This window comes from Diabrotica undecimpunctata, chromosome 3 (assembly GCF_040954645.1).
Source record: "Diabrotica undecimpunctata isolate CICGRU chromosome 3, icDiaUnde3, whole genome shotgun sequence".
In the NCBI taxonomy this organism is placed as follows: domain Eukaryota; kingdom Metazoa; phylum Arthropoda; class Insecta; order Coleoptera; family Chrysomelidae; genus Diabrotica; species Diabrotica undecimpunctata.
In genome coordinates, this window is record NC_092805.1 from 59491873 (window position 1) to 59516247 (window position 24375).

Below are 24375 nucleotides of genomic sequence, written 5' to 3' on the forward strand. Positions count from 1 at the left end.
TACGAGGGCAGTTTTAGAGGAAAGCCGGGGGGTAAAAGTGGTAAACATTTTTGCATCTTTTTTGGCGTCCTAAACATGACATCCTCGGCAAAATTTAGCTTGTTCGTATAATTTTTAGAGGTTTTTTAGAGGGGCATTTTCGTCTCTGACGACTGGAGTATTGGTGATGATTATATTTGCGGTAACCATCTGTTGAGTTTCTAAGAAGTTTTGATATTCGTTTGCCCTAAATAATACAGTAAAATAAGTAGTTTAGATATTAATATATTAGTTGTTTATTTCCTATTTGCTCAATTATTTATTATTTATATGTTTTAATAAACCCAATATTTGCCTTTACAATTCATAAAGTCATTTTCTATTATTGAAGTGAAATTTATTCTGGGTTCTCCTAATTTTTCAAAAATATATTGATATATAAACATTGCAAAAGAATGGTTGTTTGAAAGATTACTTTTTATCCTAGTTATATACGATATCCAGCTATAAAACGCAATTAAAAATTCATGTATTTATTATATAACTATTACAATGTATTCTTTTATTTTGAGAAAATATAAATAAAACAAGAGGAAGTACTATTTTAAAGTTGTCTACATGATGAAATACGTTACTTAAGTGAACTTTTGATCAGTTTAATAATATTTATTGGTTGATAATATCTAGGGCGTGGAGAATTATTTATTTTAGCCAATTTTTTCCACTAATTCATTACACAACTTCAAGTCAAAATAAGTTTATTTTGGTGTTTCGATGTCCACTTCAGAAATCGATATCAAAACACCGAATACGCAATACCTCTAAATGCCATACTAGCTCCGAACAATATTGACAGCCCTTTATTTAAAAATCTTATTTTGTATAAACACATTTTGAAGATTATTAGTAGAAACAAGCGTGTTTTCTATAATGTAAGTCTGCCTTTGTGAAAGCAAATGATCTCTTCATTTTAGTATGTTGTGTTACCAAGCAAAAGAGATCATTTGAATATATAAAAATCTGTATGTATTTCACATGTATTTAAGTTATATAATCTCCAACTCTTTATAAGTAAATATTAAATAATTGTTTACAAAGTTCACTTAAATTACGTTCTTGCTATCTAACCCATAACCGGTAACAATTTGTTTACTAAATTAATTATATCTCCAATAAAATGTATAGTCGTAATCATACTCAATGAAAACCTTCAAAAAACTTTTTATGGAATTAATATTATCTAATTAAAATAATATTTTATAAAATCAAGACATTACCAACTATAATGAAAACTTACAAAACACTTTTAACAGTTTAATTTTGTCCCTAATCTTTTGAAGTTTTATCCAATACAATTTCGTTAAATCATAGTGTGTAGTCGCCAAATAAAAAAGCAGAATAGTCAAATGGACGTAGTGTTAGAAAATATATGTGCGAAAGAAATTTTGAGATGCATGAATTTTTATTTTTTAGGTTCTAATGGACATGTTTAAATAACTGGTACAAAATAATTAGAAAATACTCTTAAAAAATACTCAGGATACAAAGCAATAGTGATTTGTACTGTTAGAGTAAACGTTGTAATAAACAATATACGATATTATTGGTATCACTTACTCAAATAAGAAACATGCATTTCAAAATAATTAATGCACACGTAGAATTAGTCGAATGTTTTACGCAGCTGTTGAATCCACTAAAAGTTTGTGCTAACTTAAAGACGACGTTTCTATTAATTTTAGTTCCTTCTTCAGCTTTTACCGCGGCGATTCTCCGTAGCTTAGACACGTAGTTGAAATTTCATGAATGTTAACAAACTATTCGTTTTTACTAGTAAACCAATTAGAGTTTTTTGTTTTTAAATGTTTACCGCGACGTGTCCTTTAATATATACTAATCGCCATTTTTTTCGTTTTTGTAGATTTTATGTGGTCGCTGGGAGCCCTTCCTGACGGTAAGTTATTATAAATTTTTTGAATTTGATGTTAAATACAATTAGGTTAAGTTTATGTACTTCTTTTGAAGCATTTTGTATTAAAAAATAAAGTTTTTGTAACCTTCTGGCTAAGCTCTAGTATTAGGTGAGGTTTTCAGGTCTCGCAAGCGCTCCTAACATGACAACTACCACTTGCGTAGCTGGGATCAACAGCTTTACGTGTATTCTGAAGCATGGTGCGCCTTAGTTAAATAAGAAATTAAAAACTTCTTTTTCTTCTTCTTTTTATGTAGACATGACTCTGTCTGTTTTTGAATGTGCCTCCAGTAAGTTGTCGTTCCATCGTTTTCGTAGTCTTCCTAGCTCTGTCTTTGTACCTCTGTTCCATAGTAATTTACCATAAATTTTTCTCTACTGTTTTTAACATCTTTTTGTCCTCTCTGTGCCAGGTCTTCTTTCTGCAGCGTATGTCATTATTGGTCTGATAACTGTTTTCTAAATTCTGCTTTTTATTTCTTTCCCCATATTTTTATTTTCTTATATTGTTTCATTCAGGCAACCTCTGTTTGCTCTATTTACTTGTATCTTTTACTTCAGTATCGAGCTTTCCGTAGCTAGATAATCTAATGTCTATATATTTAAACTCTATTACTTGTTCTGTTTTCTGACCTTCTAGCTCCAATTTACATCTTAGTAAATTTGCTGTTGAATATATCACAAACTGGACATAGACGTTAATAATACACAATTTGGTTTTCGCAAAGGCCTAGGAACACGTGAAGCTCTTTTTTCACTTAATATACTAATACAAAGATGCCTGGACGTCAATCAAGATATATACGCATGTTTTATTGACTATAATAAAGCATTCGATAAAGTACGACATAAACATTTAATGAATGTCCTGAAATCAAAGAAGATTGACTACAACGACCTCAGGATCATATTAAATTTATACTATAAACAGCGAACAAAAGTACGTATTAACGAACAGCTGTCAGAAGAAATTGAGATTAAAATAAAGGTAAATGGAGTTCCCATTAACAACATTAGATATGCGGACGACACTGTGATCTTAGCCGAAAACATTAAAGATCTTCAGAGACTGGTGACCAGAATAGCAGAGTATGGAAAAGAGTATGGTCTAACAATGAATGTCAAGAAGACGAAATTTATGAGAATATCGAAAACTCAAAGAAATAACGAGAATCTTCTAATACACGAAACCAACGTCGAACAAGTGGACAAATATGCATACCTGGGAACAATGATTAATTTCATAAATGATTACAATCAGGAGATAAAAATAAGAATAAAAAAGGCTAGAGCAAATTTCAACAAAATGAGAAGAGTTCTATGTACCAGGGATTTAAAACTGGAACTAAGAGTTAGGTTGGCGAGGTGCTATGTTTTTTCGACTTTATTTTATGGAATGGAATCTTGGACCTTGAATGCGACATCAATGAAAAAACTGGAATCATTTGAGCTGTATGTGTATAGAAGAATTCTGAAAATATCATGGACAGAACACGTCACAAACAAAGAGGTTCTGGGAAGGATGAACAAAGAAATGGAAATTTTAAATTCAATAAAAACAAGAAAATTAGAATATCTCGGACATATTACACGTGGAGAGAAATACACCATGCTCCAACTGATTATGCAGGGAAAGATCCAAGGAAAGAGAATCATAGGGAGGCGTAGAATGTCATGGCTGCGCAACCTGAGAGAGTGGTACGGATGTACATCAAATGAACTTTTCAGAGCAGCCGTCTCAAATGTCCGAATAGCTATGATGATTGCCGACCTCCGCCGCGGAGATGGCACTTGCAGAAGAAGAAGAAATTTGCTGTTATAACCATGCATTTTGTCTTTCTTTGGGGAAATTAACATGCTAAATTTTCTGGCGGTTATATTAAATTGGTGCAGCATACGTTGTAAATCATCTTTACTTTGAGTGAGTAGTATTGCGTCGTCTGCATAGCAGATTATTTAAAGTTGTATTTCTCCCATTTGGTATTCTTTTTGAGTTCGTAATTTTTTTTATTATTTTATCCATAATCAAGTTCAACAATAGAGGACACAGGAAATTTCTCTATCGTATCCCATTGCCAGCTTTAATAGAGTCGGTTATTTCTTCTTCTACTTTTACTTTTATTGTGTTTTTTTTTGGTAAATATTTTCGATCGTTTTGATTATTCCTAGAGGTATCTTTCTTGTGTACAATAAGTAAATGACGTCCTTTAATTTGACCCAATCAAATGCTTTCTTAAGGTTCATGAAACAGATATGCCGGTTTGTTGTATTCTAAAGATTTCTCTTAAACTTGCCTTATTATAAATATAGCGTCGGTATATGATCTTCCCGACCTAAAACATTGTTGTTCTTTTGCTAGTGTTATAATTTTATTTAGTTTAATTGTTATCATTTGCCTGTTAATTTTAGTGTTGTGTTTAATAAATTAATTCCTCTGTAGTTTTCCGATGTGTCTCTATTTCTGAAATATTAGGATGCTTGATCTCCATTCTTGAGGAATTATATTTTGTTCTATTATTTTTTAGATTAGTTTTATTAGTTGTTTGGTTAGATCTGGTCCTCCGTAGTCCATATTTCTTTTTGTGTTCCGCAGAAGTCGTTTTACATCTGTTTTGAAAAGCTCTGCTAGTGTTCTCGTTTTATTTGTCTAACTGAAGTATACGTTTTATTTCTGATTCGTTTGTAGTGATTATACTGAAAACTTTGTTAGTGTTGGGATTCGAACCTGGGCACTTAATCCAGTAACATAGCAACTGCCCTACTGTCACCCCGACCATTTTCAGTAATATTTAACTTGTTGGTTATTTGTTTTTAATTCTTTTAGCTCATTTTAATTGATTCATGTTTATTTATTATTTCTTTTCAGTGTTACTTGTCTTATAAATTTTCAATAATTATAGCAGCACTTTATATATTTTCCATTTCTTCTTCTCATGGCGCCGGCTCCTTTCGAAGGTGGGCGATCCAAATGGGAATTGTAGTTTTGGAAACTGCTGCGCGAAAGATTTCTGCGGATGAGCGGTCGAACCATCTTCTCAGGTCTTTCAGCCACGAGTTCTGGCGTCTTCCTACTGATCTTTTGCCCTGTACTTTTTCTTCCAGTATAACTTGAAGTAATTCGTATCTTTCGCCTCTCAACACATGACCCAAGTATTGCATTTTCCTCTCTTTGATTATTCTTAGTAATTCTTTTTGTTTACACATGCGACGAAGTACCTCAACATTTGTAACTCTTTGTACCCATGGTCGTCTGTATATATACATATCAAAGGCATCTATTTTTTTTTTCTATTTCAGAGTCCATTGTCCAACTTTCACAGCCATACAGTAAGACAGAAAAAACGTAACATCTGATCATTCGGATTCTAAGCTGAAGATTCAGGTCTGATCTTGTAAAAAATGTTTTCATGCTCATGAATGCTTTCCTTGCTTGTTCGATTCTTGATAGGATTTCTTTTCTTTTCGTTTATAAAACTTAAATTGGGGTTGGACACATTTTCTTTCCTTGGTTTACATGGTCCTGTATGTCTATTGTATGATCCCTATTTATGCTTTTTATAAAATTTTTTAAGACTTTAAAAATTATTTAACTTTAATATTATTTACGGGTATATTAATATCCATCTGCCTACCTTACATCTTCTTGCTTAAAATGTGACTTTTTTTGTTATATTTTCCATAACCTTTGCCAGAGTTTTTTGTTTAATTTTTGTTTGTTTTGTAGTCTGGACAGTGCTATTGCCATATTTTGGTAGTACTCTCAAATTTAACTAAAATGTTTCTATTCTAATAGGCCTATAACTAGCTTTATATATTTCTATTATTACATGGGTTGATAGATTAATTAAATGACCAAAGCCATGCTTATGCCTTTAACTTATGTCTGTCATAAAAAAAATTCATATCATTTATGACAGTAAAATTCAGTACTTTCCAAAATTACCGAAATATCTTTTTGATCAGCTAGAACTTTTTGCAGAAAAATAACACACAAATAAATTCAAGCAATTTTAATAGGAATGTATTTTTAGGACACAAATTTATAATAACTAGCTTTTTAATGTTAAAACTTCCAATTGTTAAAAAGAAAGAGAACAGAGAATATCTCTGCCAAAATAAAAAATAATATGACTATTTCTAACAAAATAAAAAAGGCTACATGTCGGTTATAACGTTCTCCGTCGCTTTCTGTCGTCCAATCGTCATTTTATCCGGTCGTTACATGGGTCCTCTTTTTCTCACCCCTTTATCTATTCCTTCTCTTTAAGTTGTTGTCGGTCTATCTCGTTTTCTTTTATCTTCTGATTGCCAATTTAGTATTTTCTTTGATTCTTCACACATTTCTTCACACAAAATGTCATATGTGATCATTAGTTTAGATTCTCCTTTAGTTCTATAATTTCCTTTCTCTCTTCTCCATAAATCCGTTTCTGTTGCTCTTAGCGTTGCCAATGTTTTGTTTTTTTCGGTGACTATACGTCAGTCATATAGAGTTTTCACTATAGTCTCATATATCTTTTTCACATTTTCTTTGCTGATGAAATGGTCAAATAAAATACTGTAAACATCGGAATCAGTTTTCTATCTGCCGTATTTATTTCTTTTATGACTTTGACTAATGCTCCATCCTGTAAAATATTGATACCTAGATATTTGTAGTAGTAACAGTACTTTATCGTGGTTCTGTCGTCGAATATGAAATCTTTTTGCCACCCTCCAATGCACAAGTATTCAGTTTTCTTTGTAATGACTTATATACCCCATTCTTCTTCTTCTTTTGTTAACCTTATTAGCAGCACTGTTGCAATTCTATCTTGATTTTGGTTTCCACTTTCTTGAAATTCTACTCTATTCTGTACTAAAATTTTTTTAAAATATTTTTCCTAGTCTTCGGGCTTTATGCTCTGTATTATGTCTTTATTTGTTTCTTTGCTCAACTTTTTTATTAATCTTCAGCTTTCTATGCGTCTGGTTCCTTTTAGATAAGTGTTTATTACTTTTTTTTAAGAATACTAAAATCTTACATCCATTTCTATGAAACCATCCTTATAATAAGCCTTTGATTATCCTCATATGGTATATTTTTATGTTTTCTTTGAAAATAACATCTATGCTTTTCGAAACGATTTGTAGTGCATCTAGAAGATTGCGCATAGTTAATCTAGCATATTTTATGAATTTTAAATGGGTTCTAGAGAAGAACTTCATACCTTAGATTTATTTATAAACTTTGCGTTTAATGCGAGAGACATGTGGTCTTGCGTTATCATGCAATAATAAATAGGTCAATATCCTTAACAGTAAAAAGTATATATCTGGACATCTATACACATGAAAATGACCATCAAAGTCGGTAACATAAAACGTAGACTCATTCGTGAAAAGTCTTGGATTCCAATATCGAAGTTGCCAAGAAGTTGCCACCATTTATCGTTCTTAAAAATATGTCCCGCTGTAGAGTCCTTTTTCCTTTGAGACCTTGCCTTGCTCTCCATGTAATATTCCCTAGTCTGAACCGCTTAACTACTGAAAAGCTAACTTAAGTATTAGTGGTAACAAAATAAAGATCTACGGCTTTTAATTACGACAACGACACGCTTATTTTAAATTCGTTAAATGCATAATGTGGATTAACCAAACCATCTTTTATCATTTACATTTTTCCTGCATTCATCAGTTTACCTCTAAAAGCCTTACAGTATGCTTGATAAGGTAATTTCGAATTTTGCTATTAGGGTAAGTTCGAAAACTGCAATCTAATTTTATTTGACAAATTCAAAGAAGTCTTTATTATAGTTAATACTTCCGTTCTATTGCTTAACCATACGTACCTAACCTACGATAGCTTCTTCTTCTTCTTAAAGTGCCTATCCGTTCCGGACGTTGGCGATCATCACGGCTATCTTCACTTTGCTTATTGCAGCGCGGAACAGTTCAGTGGTAGTCGTGTTATACCACTTTCGCAAATTTTGAAGCCAGGAAATGCGTCTTCTTCTACGTCTACGATAGCTAAATACATTTTAATACTAGAATTTGCAATACTATACAAATTGTCGTATATCGTTATATCCAATTTGTGGAAATGTAATCTAGGTGCAAATATAAGACCAAAAATAGAATAACTGCAGGTTCATTGTTATTTTCAATTTACACACTAACACAACTCTAATAGAAAATTTTTCGAACGCTGTTGATTATTCCTATGAGTCCTTGATAATTAAAATCTGAACTAGCATATAGTTTCGTTTTAATCGAAATCAAATCGAAATTTATACAAATATATATTTAATCTATATGTTGGGTAAAGAAAGTGCAAGGCAAATAGCACCTAAAAACTGACATCAATTTTCAAATAGGTGTATTTCGCAGTAGTATGCATTTATGGGAGTATAGAGATTATTTGAAAAATATATATTACATGTTTATCTGTTGGACATGGGAGTAAGCTGATCAGTAAACGCACAGGAAGAAATTTTAGGTAGTTGTAACTAACAATATGCACACTATAATCGTATGTCAAATAATTATACCATTTGAAATCGAGGTAAACAGTTTCGACAATTTTAAGACGCGAAGACCTTTATTCGTATCATTTACCCCAGGAATCAGGATTACTTTTGTCATAGGTTGTTGCTTTTACTAGGTTCCAGAGAAAAAAATTTAATGGTCATGACATTGCTTCACCCTTATTTATTCTCGCTCTGATTTCATCTTTACTATTCCCTTTCTTTGTGAAAATTACCTCTAAATAATTGCAGGTTTTTACAGAATTGATTTTTACTTTCTTTTACATCTAAATAGAGTGGTTCGTCATTGCTCACTATTAAATATTACCATGTTACCATATTTATTTAAAGGCCGGTCTCTTCATATTATTCTTTCCATTTTCTTATCATATAGCTCAGATCGTCTTCATCTTCGTCTCAAAATCCATACAGAGACAACAATACACTACGACCAAATTAAAATCAAGTACGAGGACACATCGAACTGAAGATATAAATCTTTTAAATAAATCCATTACAAAGCTTTCAAAAAAAAGCCAAAAGAAAGGTTTACCAACAATAAAAAACAAAGAGAAACTCAGAAGTGAAACTAAACCCTAACGAAATAGAAAAAAAATATAAAAAGTTGTTAAAAATTGTGGAAGATTTCTGTAGAGAACTATACAGTAGTAGACGGGACACCGAGTTAAAGATAAAAACGGCAACTGAAAAAATCATATTAAACCAAGGTTTCAAACTAATATCAGACAGAACGCTTAGTAAAACCAGATGAGCAATGGATGAGATGAAAGACAATAAATAACCAGGACATGGTGGATTAGTTAACACCTATATGGAAGAAAAGTAAATACGGGTTAGAGATGGACGGATCGAGTAACACTCGGTCGGACAAGAAGCGATAAGTGACTAATCAACACTTAGTCACGAAATAGGTTTATTTAAGATCAACACTTTAAGACCGGTGAGAAACTGCCCATAGATCAAAACTCTAGCAGGAGCGGTTGGCCTTCAGTCAAAACCCTAGGGTCAGTGGAGTTCTTTCTAGATCAACACAGATCTACAGTCAACACCCAAAGACTTGGTAAAGTTCCTACCAGATCAGCACCCTGGCGGAACTCGATTTTCCTTGTGGCATACGCTGTTTTATACGGGAGTGCATGTGTACAGAGTGGTGGGAGGCCGGCGACGATAACTGGCAGTGCTTATCGTTACGTTACGTTAAGTCGATACCGTCTAAATGAAATAAGACAGTAACGATTCTGCAGCATAAAAAAGGAGATAAAACTGACCTGGATAGTTATTAACAGATAAACGAAACATAAGAAGACCATCTACACGATGGCATGGTGATTTACGAAAGATGAAGAAAAATTGGATCCATATTGCAAAAGACCGTGTTCTCTGGATACAAATAGAAACGGCCTATAGTGGACTTAAAACGGGCTGATGATGATCATAATGATGCTCTTGGACCTGTTAGTTTTTCATTATTTTTTTTATTCACTAAAGCTGTACAGTGCAGTGTGTTTCACTGAACAATTTACTATGATGAGGTAACCTTTACCAGCAGTGGTAATACAATTTCGTTAGTTGATAGCACAATCTTATTGTCAGCACGAGTAAGAGTGTTCTGAAAATTGCAAATGTTAAAAAAAAAAAGAACTTGAATGTAATTACCAATTTGTTTACGAATGTTCTGTATTAGCGAAATTGTAACTTGAAAATAAATAATGGATGAACAAATTATATATTTTTCTATTAAACCTATATTAAGATTCCGAAAATTGCAACGTAGCGATAGCTTATATAATAGTTAAAGTTTCCCAAAAAGGTTTTTACTAATTTTGTGGGGCACTGGCATGTAAATATATATATATATATATATATATATACAGTTAGTCAAAGACGAGGTGAAGTACCTTGGTATTACCCTTGACAAGAAGTTAACATGGAACTCACACTTAGATGGTTGAGCTAAAAGAGCATATATTGCCTATGAGCAGTGTCGACGAACAGTCGGACGCACCTGGGGCCTCACGCCCAGGGTGATCGCCTGGGTCTACACCGCTGTCATTAGGCCAATGCTAACTTACGGAGCTATTGCTTGGGTACCAAAAGTGCTACAGGCAACAGCGATTAACAAACTAAACCATATTCAGCGGATGGCTTGCATAAATATAACAGGTGCCATGAAAACAACACCAACTGCTGCAATGGAGTTGATCATTGGCATCACGCCTCTAGATATATATGACAAAGAGGTGGCGCTAGTGACAATGATGCGACTGCGCTCAGCTGGTGCAAACCTTGATGTAGGAATGGGAGAATTGAGAACTCGTTTCTGGCGAGGAGAGTTGGATGCGTTACCACTCCCACAGGAAGGCTGCGACGCAATTGAACCAAAGTTTGTCTTTAACAAACCCTACAAAATTGAAACAGGACAGTATATGGAGACAAACGTGGCAAATGCCTATGGCATATACACCGATGGCTCCAAAATGAAAGAAGGCTCAGGATGCGGGATATACTCCAGATCACTGAACCTAAGAATAAAGTGGGGTATGGGCAAAAATGCCAGCGTAGTTCAGACAGAACTGACTGGTATCTCCATAGCCGCAAAAGAGATAACCCAAAAAGGTATAGCAGGTAAAACTATAATGATCTGCACAGATAGCAGAAAAGCGCTACTAACCTTGAATAGACCACGTGTCACATCAGGTTTAGTAATGGAGTGTCACGAGTCACTAACTCAAGCTTCGGATGGTAATACCATCATCCTGAGGTGGGTTAAAGGACACAATAGGAATAAAGGCAACCGCATTGCTGACCAATTAGCTAGGAAGGCGGCAGGCCTAAGACTCTTAGGACCTGGGGATCTTTTTGGTTGGTCAACTACAACAATCGCGGAAATTGTCAAATGTCACTCCCATACGCAAACCCTAAAAAGATGGGAAGAAGGGAAAGGATGTAAACTTGCCAGGGTAACACTAAGTAACCTTGAAGAGTCAACATCTAAGAAGTACTTGGGAATGACCAGGAAAAACCTACGTTTGGCAGTTGGTTTTTTAACTGGTCATTGTCAACTAAGCAAACACCTCCATACACTGGGGCTAGCAGACACACCTCTACGTAGGAAGTGTGAAGGAGAAGACGAAACTGTAGAGCATGTCCTATGTGAATGCCCAGAGTTATCGTTAATACGAGAGTACGCGTTCGGCGAGTCCTGGCCCACACCTGCCCACATAAGAGAGATGTCTCCTGGTGACTTGTCCACCTTTGTAGAAATGGCAGGATGGACAATGAGCTAAGGGTGACAGCTCCCTGGGAGGATGCAAAATGGATCAATTGTGGCCTAAGTGCTGTGAAACTTAACTCGCCCTCCCTACTCTACAGATACAGATACAGTTAGTCAAAATTGTGCTAAATTAGTAACGGGAAAAAGTAATTACCAAAAAGGAAGAACAATAACTATCATATTGATGTTAAAAACATATTAGCGTTTAATAAAACTTAAATTGGAGGCGAAGGAAGTGTTGTATTTTTAACGTCATAAGTTTTACCACATGTATGATTCTACACTTTTCTATTCTATTCCTACTCCAGAATAATTTGTTTAACATGAACAGCTTCTTTTACAAAAATATGCATAGAAGATGGACCTGGGAAAGTCCAAACGGTAGAACAAGAAACGAAATTTACTACCTCATAAGTGACAAAAACTCATTTTCATTAGTTACTTTTCCCGAACAATAGAACTCTAAATTCCTTCAAGAAATAAAGATTCGACATTTTAAAAAGCCATCATCGTAACCATATTATTTCCTTTTAATTTGCCGTTTCAACCTACTCCTTCAACGTCTTTTACATTATTAAGTGGAGCGGAAAATAATGCAGGATCTCTCTTTAACGCTAGTTGCCTACTTTTATAGCACAATTATCAAAATTCTGAGCTTATTATCCGGCCATTTGGCATGTGTCCTTTGAAAATAAAAAAGATTTGACCTTAAACGCGTTCAACCTTAGTCTAGGGGATGGCCGATTCCGCATCGTTATTTGCTTGGCTAACATCATGAATAGACCTATTTACATCTGAATAATAAATGTATTTTGGGATACGAATAATTAATTTGTACTCCGTTCTAATGCGTTTATAATAATAAATATTGAATATATTTATTATTTAATACTTTACCAAAACTAATGGATATTTCATGTTATTTACAACTTATTTTACAGTACATTAATAAAACACATATGTCTTACATATTCGCTTAAATAATACATTATTTTATTAACAATTATATGATGTAATTAATAAATAGGCCAAAATTTGCTTATTGATTATGATTTCCATTATCATTCCATAAAAGAACAGAAATACAATAGGGGGATGCCATATCATGTACTCTATTACACCATACATACACCAGAACAATATATTATTTAAAGAATAATAGGCTAATAATAGAGGGAAAATATTAAAAAAAAAGTGAACAAATTTTAGATCTTGCAGATGACATCGATATAATGGATGGAAGTAGAAAGGACTTGACACAACTACCTTATAATGAAAACAAGACAAATAAGATGTTTCTACACAAGTCAGCAGAAATAATTTGTCTTCAAAATATAATATTATGAGAATCTCGCTTTTAAAGCAGAAACATTCACTAGTCACGTGAAAAAACAACACTACTAAAGATATTAAGAGTGGAAAACATATTTCAAGTAGAGCATAAATAAGCCAATGGGAGGAACAGCTTATTATGTAGGCATGTCTCTTTTTCAATGTACCTCCAGTAAGTTGTCATTCCATCGTTTTCGTGGTTTTCCGACTGATCGTCTTCTTATTGGGGAACCGTTTCTTGCCGCATTTAGCACTTCACCTTGCATTTACGTCGTATATCTGTACTACTAGCTCTGTCCCATAGTGTTTTGCCATCAATTTTTCAGTGTGAAGTGTTTTCATCTCTGCTGTTTCTAACATCCTTTTTATCCTCTCTGTGTCAGGTCGTGTTTCTGCCGCGTATGTCATTATTGGTCTGATGACTGTTTTGTAAATTCTGCATTTCATTTCTTTTCCGATATTTTTATTTCTCCATATTGTTTCATTTAGGCAGCCTGCGGTTCTGTTTACTCTATTCACTTGATCTTTCACTTTAGTTTCGAGCTTTCCGTAGCTAGATAATGTGATGCCTAGATATTTAAACTTCATCACGTGTTCTATTATCTGACCTTCCAGTTCCAATTTACATCTTAGTCAATTTGCTGTTGTAACCATGCTGTTGCCTTTTATTGGTGAAATTAACATGTTAAATTTATCAAGAAAACCAGTGTCATTCCGATAAAACTTTTATAGGACTTGATTTAACATACCAATCAGTGTATTCTACACAAGAAAATAATGTCTGGCACCAACGATTTTGAAACTATACAAGTTACAAAGAACCAAACAACGCTTCTTTAATAGAAAGGTGCTAATGATTGTTAAAATAATAGTTCATCGGACTGTGCTCAATTACCTAAAGAAAGAACCATTTCGATACTCTATCATTTAATTTAAACACCAACGAGTTGGTTTTTAACAACAAGTCCAAGAACGTTTTTTTTTCAGAGATTATTTATCACAAAAAAAAAGTATAATGGTGAAATAAATAGTTGCTCCAATATATATGCTGTTGAAATGAAGAAACCCGTAAAGACTTTGTGCTTGGAACTCAATAAAGACCTTTCATGAAAATCAGTGTTAAAAAATGTTTACAAAATTAGATAATTATAAATTTTCACCGGTAACTAAAACAGTTCCCACTTGGATATGTACTCATTTTCATTACGTTTATTCTGGGCGGCTTTGAAGAATTATTCTTTTAGAGAAACTCAAGTCGCAGGATCTATATCTTTAATTCGTAAGCACAATTTGTTAGACGTATCATTGAAATATTGCCGACAAGCTCCTGCGGGCCACTCCTTTGCAATATTAAGTTAAATTGATGTACATAACAATGTACATAAAATGATTAAGAAAATCTTTTTTATAATACTTTGAACGCTACCTTCCCTTCCTGATATTACAACCGCTCCATCATAGATTTGACCTACTAGCTGATTTACTGAAATATTAAGCAGTTCCAACTCTTTAATTTCTATGGCTATGTCACTGTCGCTACGTGAAACAGGTTCTAAAATTTTACAAAAACATTCGTAAATTGGTCCGTTCCGTTCATATCTTAAAATAATAGTTGCTGATGGATAGCAACATCAGTGGATTCATGACACTGAATGGATACAAACCATTTCTCTAAAACCTGTTTTTTAATCTCATCCTGGCAAAAAGTTACAGTAGCATCTAATATGTAATTTTGAACTGATTTTGATGTACCTATAAAAAAATTATTTCCCTGCAAATGCTGTTTCATAGCCATATTGATTTCTAATACAAATTCAATGCTGCCCCTGTAGTACAAGATCCCAGTGCCAGATCAAAATTAGGAGAATACATTAACTTTCCAGCGGTCGCACGTATGTGGTAGATACACGGGTAATAGATTTAGTATAATATCTATTACCTACGCTGCGCTGCAATCGGGTGCTTTTCGCTATTCCTACTCCATTACTAAAACAACCTTCCAGTGCACAAATAACTTGTCAAGGGATAGTACGTTGCTGATTATTTTGCATTTTATTTCAGATATACGCGCGACTTTTTACGTAAGTTTTTATAACATTTCTTTTTTTTTTGTTATCGTTACATTATTATGTGGCATTAGTTCCGTTTTGTTTATTTTATTTTAGAAATGGCGAATAAGAAGAAGATTTTCAATCTCAATGATCCGACTGATATAGAAACTGTTACAAATTTGATGTTTGTTGAGTCGGATGACGATATACGTATGGATGATAGCGATACAGACGAAGAGGAACATGTGTCGGAACGTGACGACGATTCTGAGTCCGAATTGTGTGATGGAAGTAATGCCAAACACGAAGCTGACAGTTACAACGAGGCTTATATAGCTGATCTAAATCTAAAGAAAAATGGAAAAGTTTTCGACTCATGGATTTGGCAAAAAAATCCAAACAAAGAAAGTAAGCGACCACCTCGCAATATATTACTCCATCTTCCTGGGGTCATTGGACCAGCTAAGAATTTCACAGACATCGTTGATATTTGAAAGTACCTCATAACTGATTCTATAATTGAGAGCATCGTGAACTTCACAAATAAGTACATAAATTCTGTAAGATCTAATTATTGTCCTCCAAGAGATGCCAGGGATACAGACAAACTAGAAATAACAGCCCTTTTGGCCTTGCTTTATTTGGCCGGCAATTACCATCGTAATCGAGTTAACCTTGAAAAACTATGTGAAATGAATGATTTCAAAACAGTGATGAGTTGAAGAAGATTTCTATTTTTAATGAGAGCATTACGTTTTGATGACATAGCTATGAGAGTAAAACGTAAAAGAATGGATAGCTTGGCCCCAATAAACAATATTTTCGAGGAGTTTGTGTCTAATTGACAAAAATGCTACTCGCTTGGGAAAAATGTTGCACTTGACGAGAAACTAGAGGCATTTCGTGGAAGATGATCCTTTATTCAATACATACCCAAAAAAACACCAATAAATATGGGATCAAATTTATGCCATGGTTGACGCTCGCATCTTTTACACTTATAACATGGAAATTTATGCAGGGACTCAACCAGATGGCCCATTTTCTATAAGTAACAAACCACGAGACCTGGTAAAAAGGTTGGCAACACCTATATTTAATACGGGGAGAACACTGACCACTGACAACTGGTTTTCTAATTTTGATTTGATAGAAGATCTTGATGAGAAAAAACTGCCTTTGTAGGAACGATGAAAAAATAAGGCCCAAATTCCCAATGAATTTAAAGTTACAAAAAAGCGTGAGCTCACTATTAGCAGTATACCAGTATTTTTGGGTTACGGAAGGATATGACTCTTGTTTCCTACGTGCCTAAGCGCCATAAAAACGTACTATTAGTTTTAAGCCAACATGATGACGCAGCAATCGACGCAGAAACAGGTGAGCAAAAGAAACCCGAAATTATAACATTCTATAACAAGGCAAAGGGAGGTGTAGATAAAGTAGACAAACTTTGTGCTCATTACAATGTTGCCAGGAACACCAGAAGATGGCCGGTGGTAGTATTTTTTTCCATGTTAAATGTAGCCGCGATCAATAGTTATATAGTCTATTCCACCAATAATCAAAAATACTTTGAAAAAAAATACCTTCGACTACTTTCAAATGCTCTTGTAAAAGGACACGTAGAACGAAGAACACAATACTCCCTTCAAAATGAACTCAAAGAAAAAATTTCAAAAATAAAAGCAGAATTAGGTATCGAGACAGTAGAGGGGGCCACAGCAAGTAAAAGAAGATGTAAGCCTTGTCAAAATGATAAACGTTTAAGGGTTAAGCACTTCATCTGTGAAATTTGTCAGAAATTCATCTGTATGGAACATTTAAAGCATATTTGTCAAGACTGCAAAACTGCGATACAATAATATGTGTAATGTGCAATAGCTAGGAGACATCTGGGATTTATGACACCTTTGTTATTTTTAATAATTCAATAAAAAAATTTAAGAAATATAGTGTTTCCATCTTCCACCGAATATATTTTGTATTAATATTATAATATTTTATTACCTTCATCTTAAAATAACTAATTAGCATTTAGCGTATCTAGGAAATACGCGCGACCATTCTTGTTGGTACAATGGCCGCGACCACTGGAAGGTTAATAATAGGTTGCCAGTCAAAAAGTTGTCGCAAATATTTTCAATTAAATTAATAGTAGTTATTGGTTCATGACAAATATTGTATTACGTTTATTTAGTTTTAAATAAAATACGTTGCTCATGACGTATATGCCTGTTTTTTTTATAAAATTAAAGCAATTTTTTTCTTAATATGCTTTTAAAAATTTGATATAAAAACATGCATATACGTCATGAGCAGCGTATTTTATTTAAAAAATAATGAAATAAAATTTTTGTCAAAAATGAATTACTATTAATTAAATTAAAAATATTTGCAGCCTCTTTTTGACCGCCAACCTATTAATAATGTATTCTCCTAATTTTAAATGAATTCATAAATGTGATTTTGATTAACTACGTCACAAAAGTAGTGATCCTGCAGTGGGATCTTAGGTTACTGTGTATTTCTGGATTTAAGCTTTCGGATGATTGTCATGTCTCGCAAAGCTATTTCGAATACGCCACAAAATTTTACACAATCGATAAGACGGTACAAAATATAGCGAATTTTTTTAACTTTGTTGTTAAAGTCTTTTTTTGATTTTCGATAGCCAGAATCTAATAATTGGCGAACATCAATATTGCCCATAACCGAAATTTATAATTAATTTTTTAAATGAATTTTGGAAGAACCAAATGTGTTTTTTAATTTTTGTTGATAAGTGAAATCCCGTACGTCCGTTTTTGTCCACTCTGAAGAAATAACTTTATTCTTTGAAAACACTAAACATAGAAAATCGAGACAAAGAATATAATTTTTCACACCCCCCACAACCACGAATTTTTTCTTTATTGTGTAAATTTAAAACAACGTTTAAATTTTTTGTTTCTTATGGCACATTCTCGTAGAGATAGAGGATTATCCAAACGGTCAGGACGCATTCATGCGCAGAGTACAAAATATACGCTTCGACCGTACAAATTTTAATAGTTTTGGACTACCCGACGCGCAGATATTTTCACGGTCATAGCCGTTTAGAAAATCCTCAAACTTTTCCAAGTTTATCTCCGGCCGAGGTGGTCCATTCTTTTGTATGAGAAGTCGATCTTTAATTTGCGTTTTCTTTTATAAACTCCACTTAATCAAACTTCATCTTAAAACTACTAATTTTCTATTTAAAATTTTACTAAATCTCACAACAGAAAATACCAAACTGAGATTCGAAAGGTTTCAGTCCCTTTGTGCAATGCACAACTGTTTTAAATAGACAAATCGCAGGTCTCACGAATTTTAAAATCTCTCTTTCTAACTACAGGGTTACTATCTACTGTCTGGGTTTAATTTGAATTTCGTACTTGGGACGTGTGTCCAGCGGCTTAGTGCAAATAAATATAAATAATAAATAAAGTTATATTTTAATGATACTTTGGTATTAATAAGATTAAAAAATATATTTTAATGATACTATAATATGTATGATAAATTATATACATATACTATGTATATGAATATAATTTTATTGGGTATTCACTGCACAAGTGAAACAATGGAGAAACCCTCTCATGTATTATAAAATTGCTAAATAAATAGCTTGAACTTATAAAAAATATAAGTTTGAGTGGTCCGTAAGACGGATGACTACTGATTACGAGACAAATCTGTAACTTAACTAATTAAGGTTTAGTCACAAGGGTTCTCCCTGCTCGTACAATTCTTCTTCTGGTTCCTATCCGTTTCGGATGTTGGAAATCATATTGGCAATTATGACCTTGCTCGCTGCGGCTCGAAACAGCTCCGTTGAGGTTTTCTTAAACCATGTTCTTAAATTCCGCAGCCATGATATTCTCCTTCTACCGGGTCCTCGCTTACCTTTGACTTTACCTTGCAATATAGACTGCAGCAGGGAGTAACGGTGCTGATTTCTCAACAATTCTTCTATTTTGTCTCATTCCTTGTTGATTGTATTTTCCTAGTAGCTTCTTTTTCTGATATATTTATTTTATACTTGCTTTCTGTTCTGCCTTTGTCACATAACTGCTGAATGTATTTTTTGATATTTCCCGACATTTTTTCCCTCTAAGGCTAAATTAACTCATCCCAGATACCTAGTTTGACCTGCAAGAAATGAGGTCTCTGGAGACTCTTTCTGTGTTATCAATGATTTGGTATTCGAAAATATCTCATACTAATTTTTTATACACCAACAACAAACTTTTTGACTTTATTTAATAGTTTAACCAATATATTTCTAATTAATACTCGAAGTATTTTTCGTGTCAGTAATATATACTTTTTTTTTGTTATACCCATTTATATATATGCGTATACTAATTTTGTTTGTTTATATTTCAGGTTTTCCCGCTGCGGCATATGCCGCCTATGCGGCCGGTCGAGGTTACTCGGGCTACCCTAGTTTCGGACTGCCGTACCCAGCAGGTAATGCCTTAACCAGTTTGCATCACCACCACCCACTGCAGTTGTTGTCCTACCCCCTAGATCACCCTCTAGGTGTGTACGGCAACGCTGCAGCTGCCAGCCTGCATGCCATGCCCTTGTGAACGTTCGGCAATACGACACGATAACTCGCCCGTCAGTTGTCAGTTGTCACTTTAAATGTTGTTCATTAAATAGCAACCAGTTTATGTCGACAATAATGTCGGCGGAGGTATTTTGTTTACTGTTTGTTTTATTTGTCCAAAGAGTAATTATTAAATACACTGTCAGTTATAGGTATCTCTCTTTTTCTGATTTTATAGAAGTTTGGCAATATTAATGTGGTACTTCTAGTCCATTTTGTATTGTTAATATTATCATAAGTAAATTATTAAATACAGACAATAAATAATTTTATATAAAATCGATTTAGATTGTTTAATAAAAGTAAAATTTCATATTTTTTCTTAAGTATTATTAGTAAATAATACGTAAATTTTTATTCCTTTTAGTCATTTTTAAGATGATAGAACTGAAACTATTTTGCAAGATTATATATTAACCGTAATAATTTACAAGGGTATTTTTGATAAGACGTGTTGTTTTAATGTACCTCATGATTTTAGAAGTAACCACCGTAATTGTGTTTATTTTAGTACTTTAGTCTAAATAATTTTTCGCGCTCTCAGTTATACTAAAATCTTTCATTCATTTTTTTTCATTTACGACGGGCTTATTTAGACTGCTAGCGCTATTTCTCAATTTTTTTAGACACAGTACAACTTTCGTAACTTTGATTTTATGCCGTCTTTCTTCGTTCTTCTTCTCTAATAAACATTTTTATTCTCAAGCAGTTAGTCCAGTCGTCAGAGATTTGATCCCTAAAAATCATAGGAACAAGCTACATTCTGCAGATAATATTAGCGTTGCGACCCCAAAAAAGATGCAAAAATGTTTACCACTTTTACCTTCGAGCTTCCCCCTAAAACCCTCCTCGCAGGGGGGTAAAAAGACAAAAAAATCTATTTACCAAGAATCTTTACACCGTAGAAAAAAAAATTGTTTTAAATAAAAAATGAGAACTGAAATAATTTTAAACAATAATGTTTATAAGCATTTGTGTAGAATGAATCGTTCTCTTAGAAACAATGCTTGAAGCCACCGTCGATTTTGCATGTCAGTTACTTGCGCGAAGTCAATGTTCAATAAAATTTGTATCAGCTGGACGGTCAAAATTAGATATATTTTGATCCAAATGTACTATCGACAAAAATCAAAATGTGTTTTAAAGGTAAGGAGTGCAGCTTTTGTATGCAGTTTTTGTATTTTGCCGAAAATAAACTCAGTTTTAATAAAGGTGTTGAATAAATTAACGTAGCGCGGTTTTTGTTATTTTTTACGATTCTCGTGAGATCAATAAAACTGATGACTTTCATTGACCAGTTGTAGTAAAATTTCCGTTTTTAGAGACCAATATTTAAAACCGATGATATGAAATTTTAATTTTGAGTTGTGGTAACAAATATAAGGCATTTGAAATATGAATAAAAAACGCAGAATTTAATGTTTTAGATTACAAACGATCACAAGTCACGGAAAATGCATTTAAGAAGAAAATTTTGGGTGTAGTTTATTTCAGGAGTTTTGTTCTTTTAAAAAACGTACTAGTGTAATTGAAAAAAAAGGTTTTAAATGTTTTAGATCGTTTGTTGTGTGAAAGTTTAAATCCAGCGTTTTTTAAGCATATTTCATACTCCTTGCATTTGTTGCTAAAACTCAAAACTAAAATTGCGTGCCCTAGGTTTTAAGGGTTTGGCTCTAGTAATCGAAAATTTATAGTGACGAGTCAATGAAAGGGATATATTGTATTGATCTCGTGAGAATCATAAAAAATGGCAAAAATCGCGCCACGTTTATTTACGTAACACCTGTATAAAATCTGAGTTTATTTGCGGCAAAATACAAAAACTGCATACGAAAGCTGAACTCTTTAACTTTCAAACTCATATTGATTTTTGTCGATAAGTCACACGAATCAAAAGATATCGAATTTTTACCGTCGAGCTGTTACAAATTTTATTGAACATTGATTTCACTCAATGTTTCTAAGAGAATGGTTTATTTTACAGAAAAAATGCTTATAAACATTTTTGTTTATAATTATCTCAGCTACATTTTTTATTTGAAACATTTTTTTCTACGGTGTACAGATTCTTGGTAAATTAATTTTTTTTGCGTTTTTACCCTCTTCCGAGGGGGCTTTTAGGGGGAAGCCCGGTGGTAAAAGTGGTAAATTTTTTTACATCCTTTTTGGGGTCCCAAAATTAATATGCTCGGCAAAATTCAGCTTGTTCGTATGATTTTTAGAGGTTCAGTATAATTTTCGTCCCTGACGACTGAAGGATCTACAATTTTATTACTATTGGCTTATAAAACGTAATTTAAATACTGTATTGTATAAAAATATGAGTTAAAGAAATTCACATTGTAAATGTTTCACTAGGAATCCTTTATTTTTACTAAGAGTAAAGATCATTTTATAAAAAAATGTGTATCGTAATTTATATAAGCCATCACAAAGTTTCATTTACCTGTATATTTCCAAAATTGCAGTTGGATGTAATTTTAGTTTTAATAATGTGGCAAAATTTTGTGTTTTTTTTTCTCTTACATAGCGCAAAGCACGTAACAATCATAATGTACTTTTCAAAAGAACAGAACAAAGTGTTTAATTATATAACATAGATTATACGGTTAATATTATTTAAACATTTTAAAATTTTCAAAATAAATGAACCAGTTTATGTATATTTTATTTCTAAACTTACCTTTTTTTTCGCAAGTATTTTAGCGAGGTATACTTCAATATTTTTATTTCTTTTTGTGTTTATTAATAAAAATGGACTAGAGAAAACTACATTTCCCCCCATACTAGCTTAAACTAATACTTCTCTAGCTAGAAAAATAATACACGTTTAGGTATAGCTTAGACTAGGAATAAATAAGTAAAAAGACAAGTAATTCTTTTAGGTTAGGTAAAAGTTGGAGTTGTGTACGTTAGTAATTCCCCTCCCCCGCCGTTCTACCAGATGTTTAGTGTCTGATTTTAGTGCAAGCTATGAATTATGTATTATTTTAAGACGCCATTTAAGCAACAGTGTGCTTGTTGCCTAAAATCCTGGATAGTGTCAATGAATGCTACAAGAAGGATGTCAAGACTATTTTTAAAGATTATCAACTGTTTTTATATTTACATTTTTTGGAACAAATAGTTAAACATGTATATTTTCGCACAATTCATTAACTGCAAACATGGTCTTTTTATGGCAATTCATTCTACATTAAAATCTCCGTTTTGTGTACTATTTATTAGATTTTGTTAAAGAAACACGCTGCTGATAACAATGGATATTAAATATTTATTTTTAAGTATATCTCTTAACTTTTTTTTAAGAAATCTTCTTCCGTTTAATAAACATTCAAGTCTAAAACAAAATCTTAATTACTTATTAACAAAAGTTGAAAAATTGGCCCTTTTAGCATTGAATGGTACAAATATCTATCATAGTTGCGATATCATAGTTCTCGATCAATCTTTTTATTTACTTATTTTATTTTCGCAAGTCCATAAAATACTTGTTTTGATATATATTTCGTATATCGTTATCTAGTGCGTTTTAACATTTGTGATACGTTTTTCTTTCCTAAAATGCACCCTAAATTTGTTTTTGTCAAATCTTGAATTTTCGCATCTTGTTGACTGATTTTAAGCTTTACTTCTACGGTCGAAGACACGAATATAATAAATTATTTTTTCCTATATTAATTCCTATTGAGACCTATTATGTTTATTGCTAGTTCTCTCGCTTCTTAACGTAACACTTCATTGACATATCTATTTTAGGGATTTTTGGTAAAACGGTTACGCACACTCATTCCAATTTTTGTGATCAGTAAATTCATGTTTTTCAAATGTGAATACAGGCACATATTAAAAAAATGTAATTATTTTTGAAAAATTATGAATTTATGATATTCGGGTAAGAAAATTAGGTGTTTGATCCGGTCTGTGTTTTAGATTCATATTCGTATGAATACTTCGGATATTTCTTGAGTAAGCAACAGTCACATTTGTATGTTATACATATTACGAGCAGTATGATATTTATTAACAAACTTACGAAAAATTAAAAAGTTTATAATATTTTATTTTATAATTTGAAGTAATAGTAGCAGTATCAAAATATTCTACCTCTGCAAAATTTTTTACGAAATTGGGTTGAATGTTTATTTTTGGTTTTATATAAGTTTCTATTTTATTCTGAATTAGAAGACTATTAATATTTACTTTTAAGCATCTATTTTACCATATTTCCAAAATATTACATATTTTGTTATGGAAGATACTTAAATAATATTATCACCAAGCAAGTTGAGGGTTACAGTGTAAACCATGTGACTATAAATATGTTGTTTTGGTTGCGTTTTTCAGAGTTAGAGGTTTTTATGTGTAAATGTCATAACGAATTGACTACTTAGAATTTTTATGATTGTGCCATCTCCAATATATTGTTCTGAAGCTATTTTCTTGTAGCTTAATGCAATTACTATTTTCGCTGGGAAGAAACCGCAAAATAAGTTTAAAATAGGTTAATTTTTGACATTTAAATTTCCACTTCGAAAATTGTTCCCAAAATATAAACATTAATAAATTATGTTTTTATTTAATATATATCAATCGGT

The 24375-nt window shown here is 32.7% G+C and overlaps 1 protein-coding gene across 7 annotated transcripts in view; it reads left to right on the forward strand.

Annotated features, from left to right (window-relative positions):
• Rbp6 (RNA-binding protein 6) overlaps positions 1 to 24375 on the forward strand; it is a 1719762-nt gene that overhangs the window by 1564203 nt on the left and 131184 nt on the right. For all 7 annotated transcript variants that reach the window (XM_072525972.1, XM_072525971.1, XM_072525970.1 and 4 more), the window contains 2 exons: positions 1901 to 1933; positions 19552 to 19635. In XM_072525972.1, coding sequence (XP_072382073.1) covers positions 1901 to 1933; positions 19552 to 19635 — 117 coding nt within the window. The remainder of the gene's footprint in view (positions 1 to 1900; positions 1934 to 19551; positions 19636 to 24375) is intronic.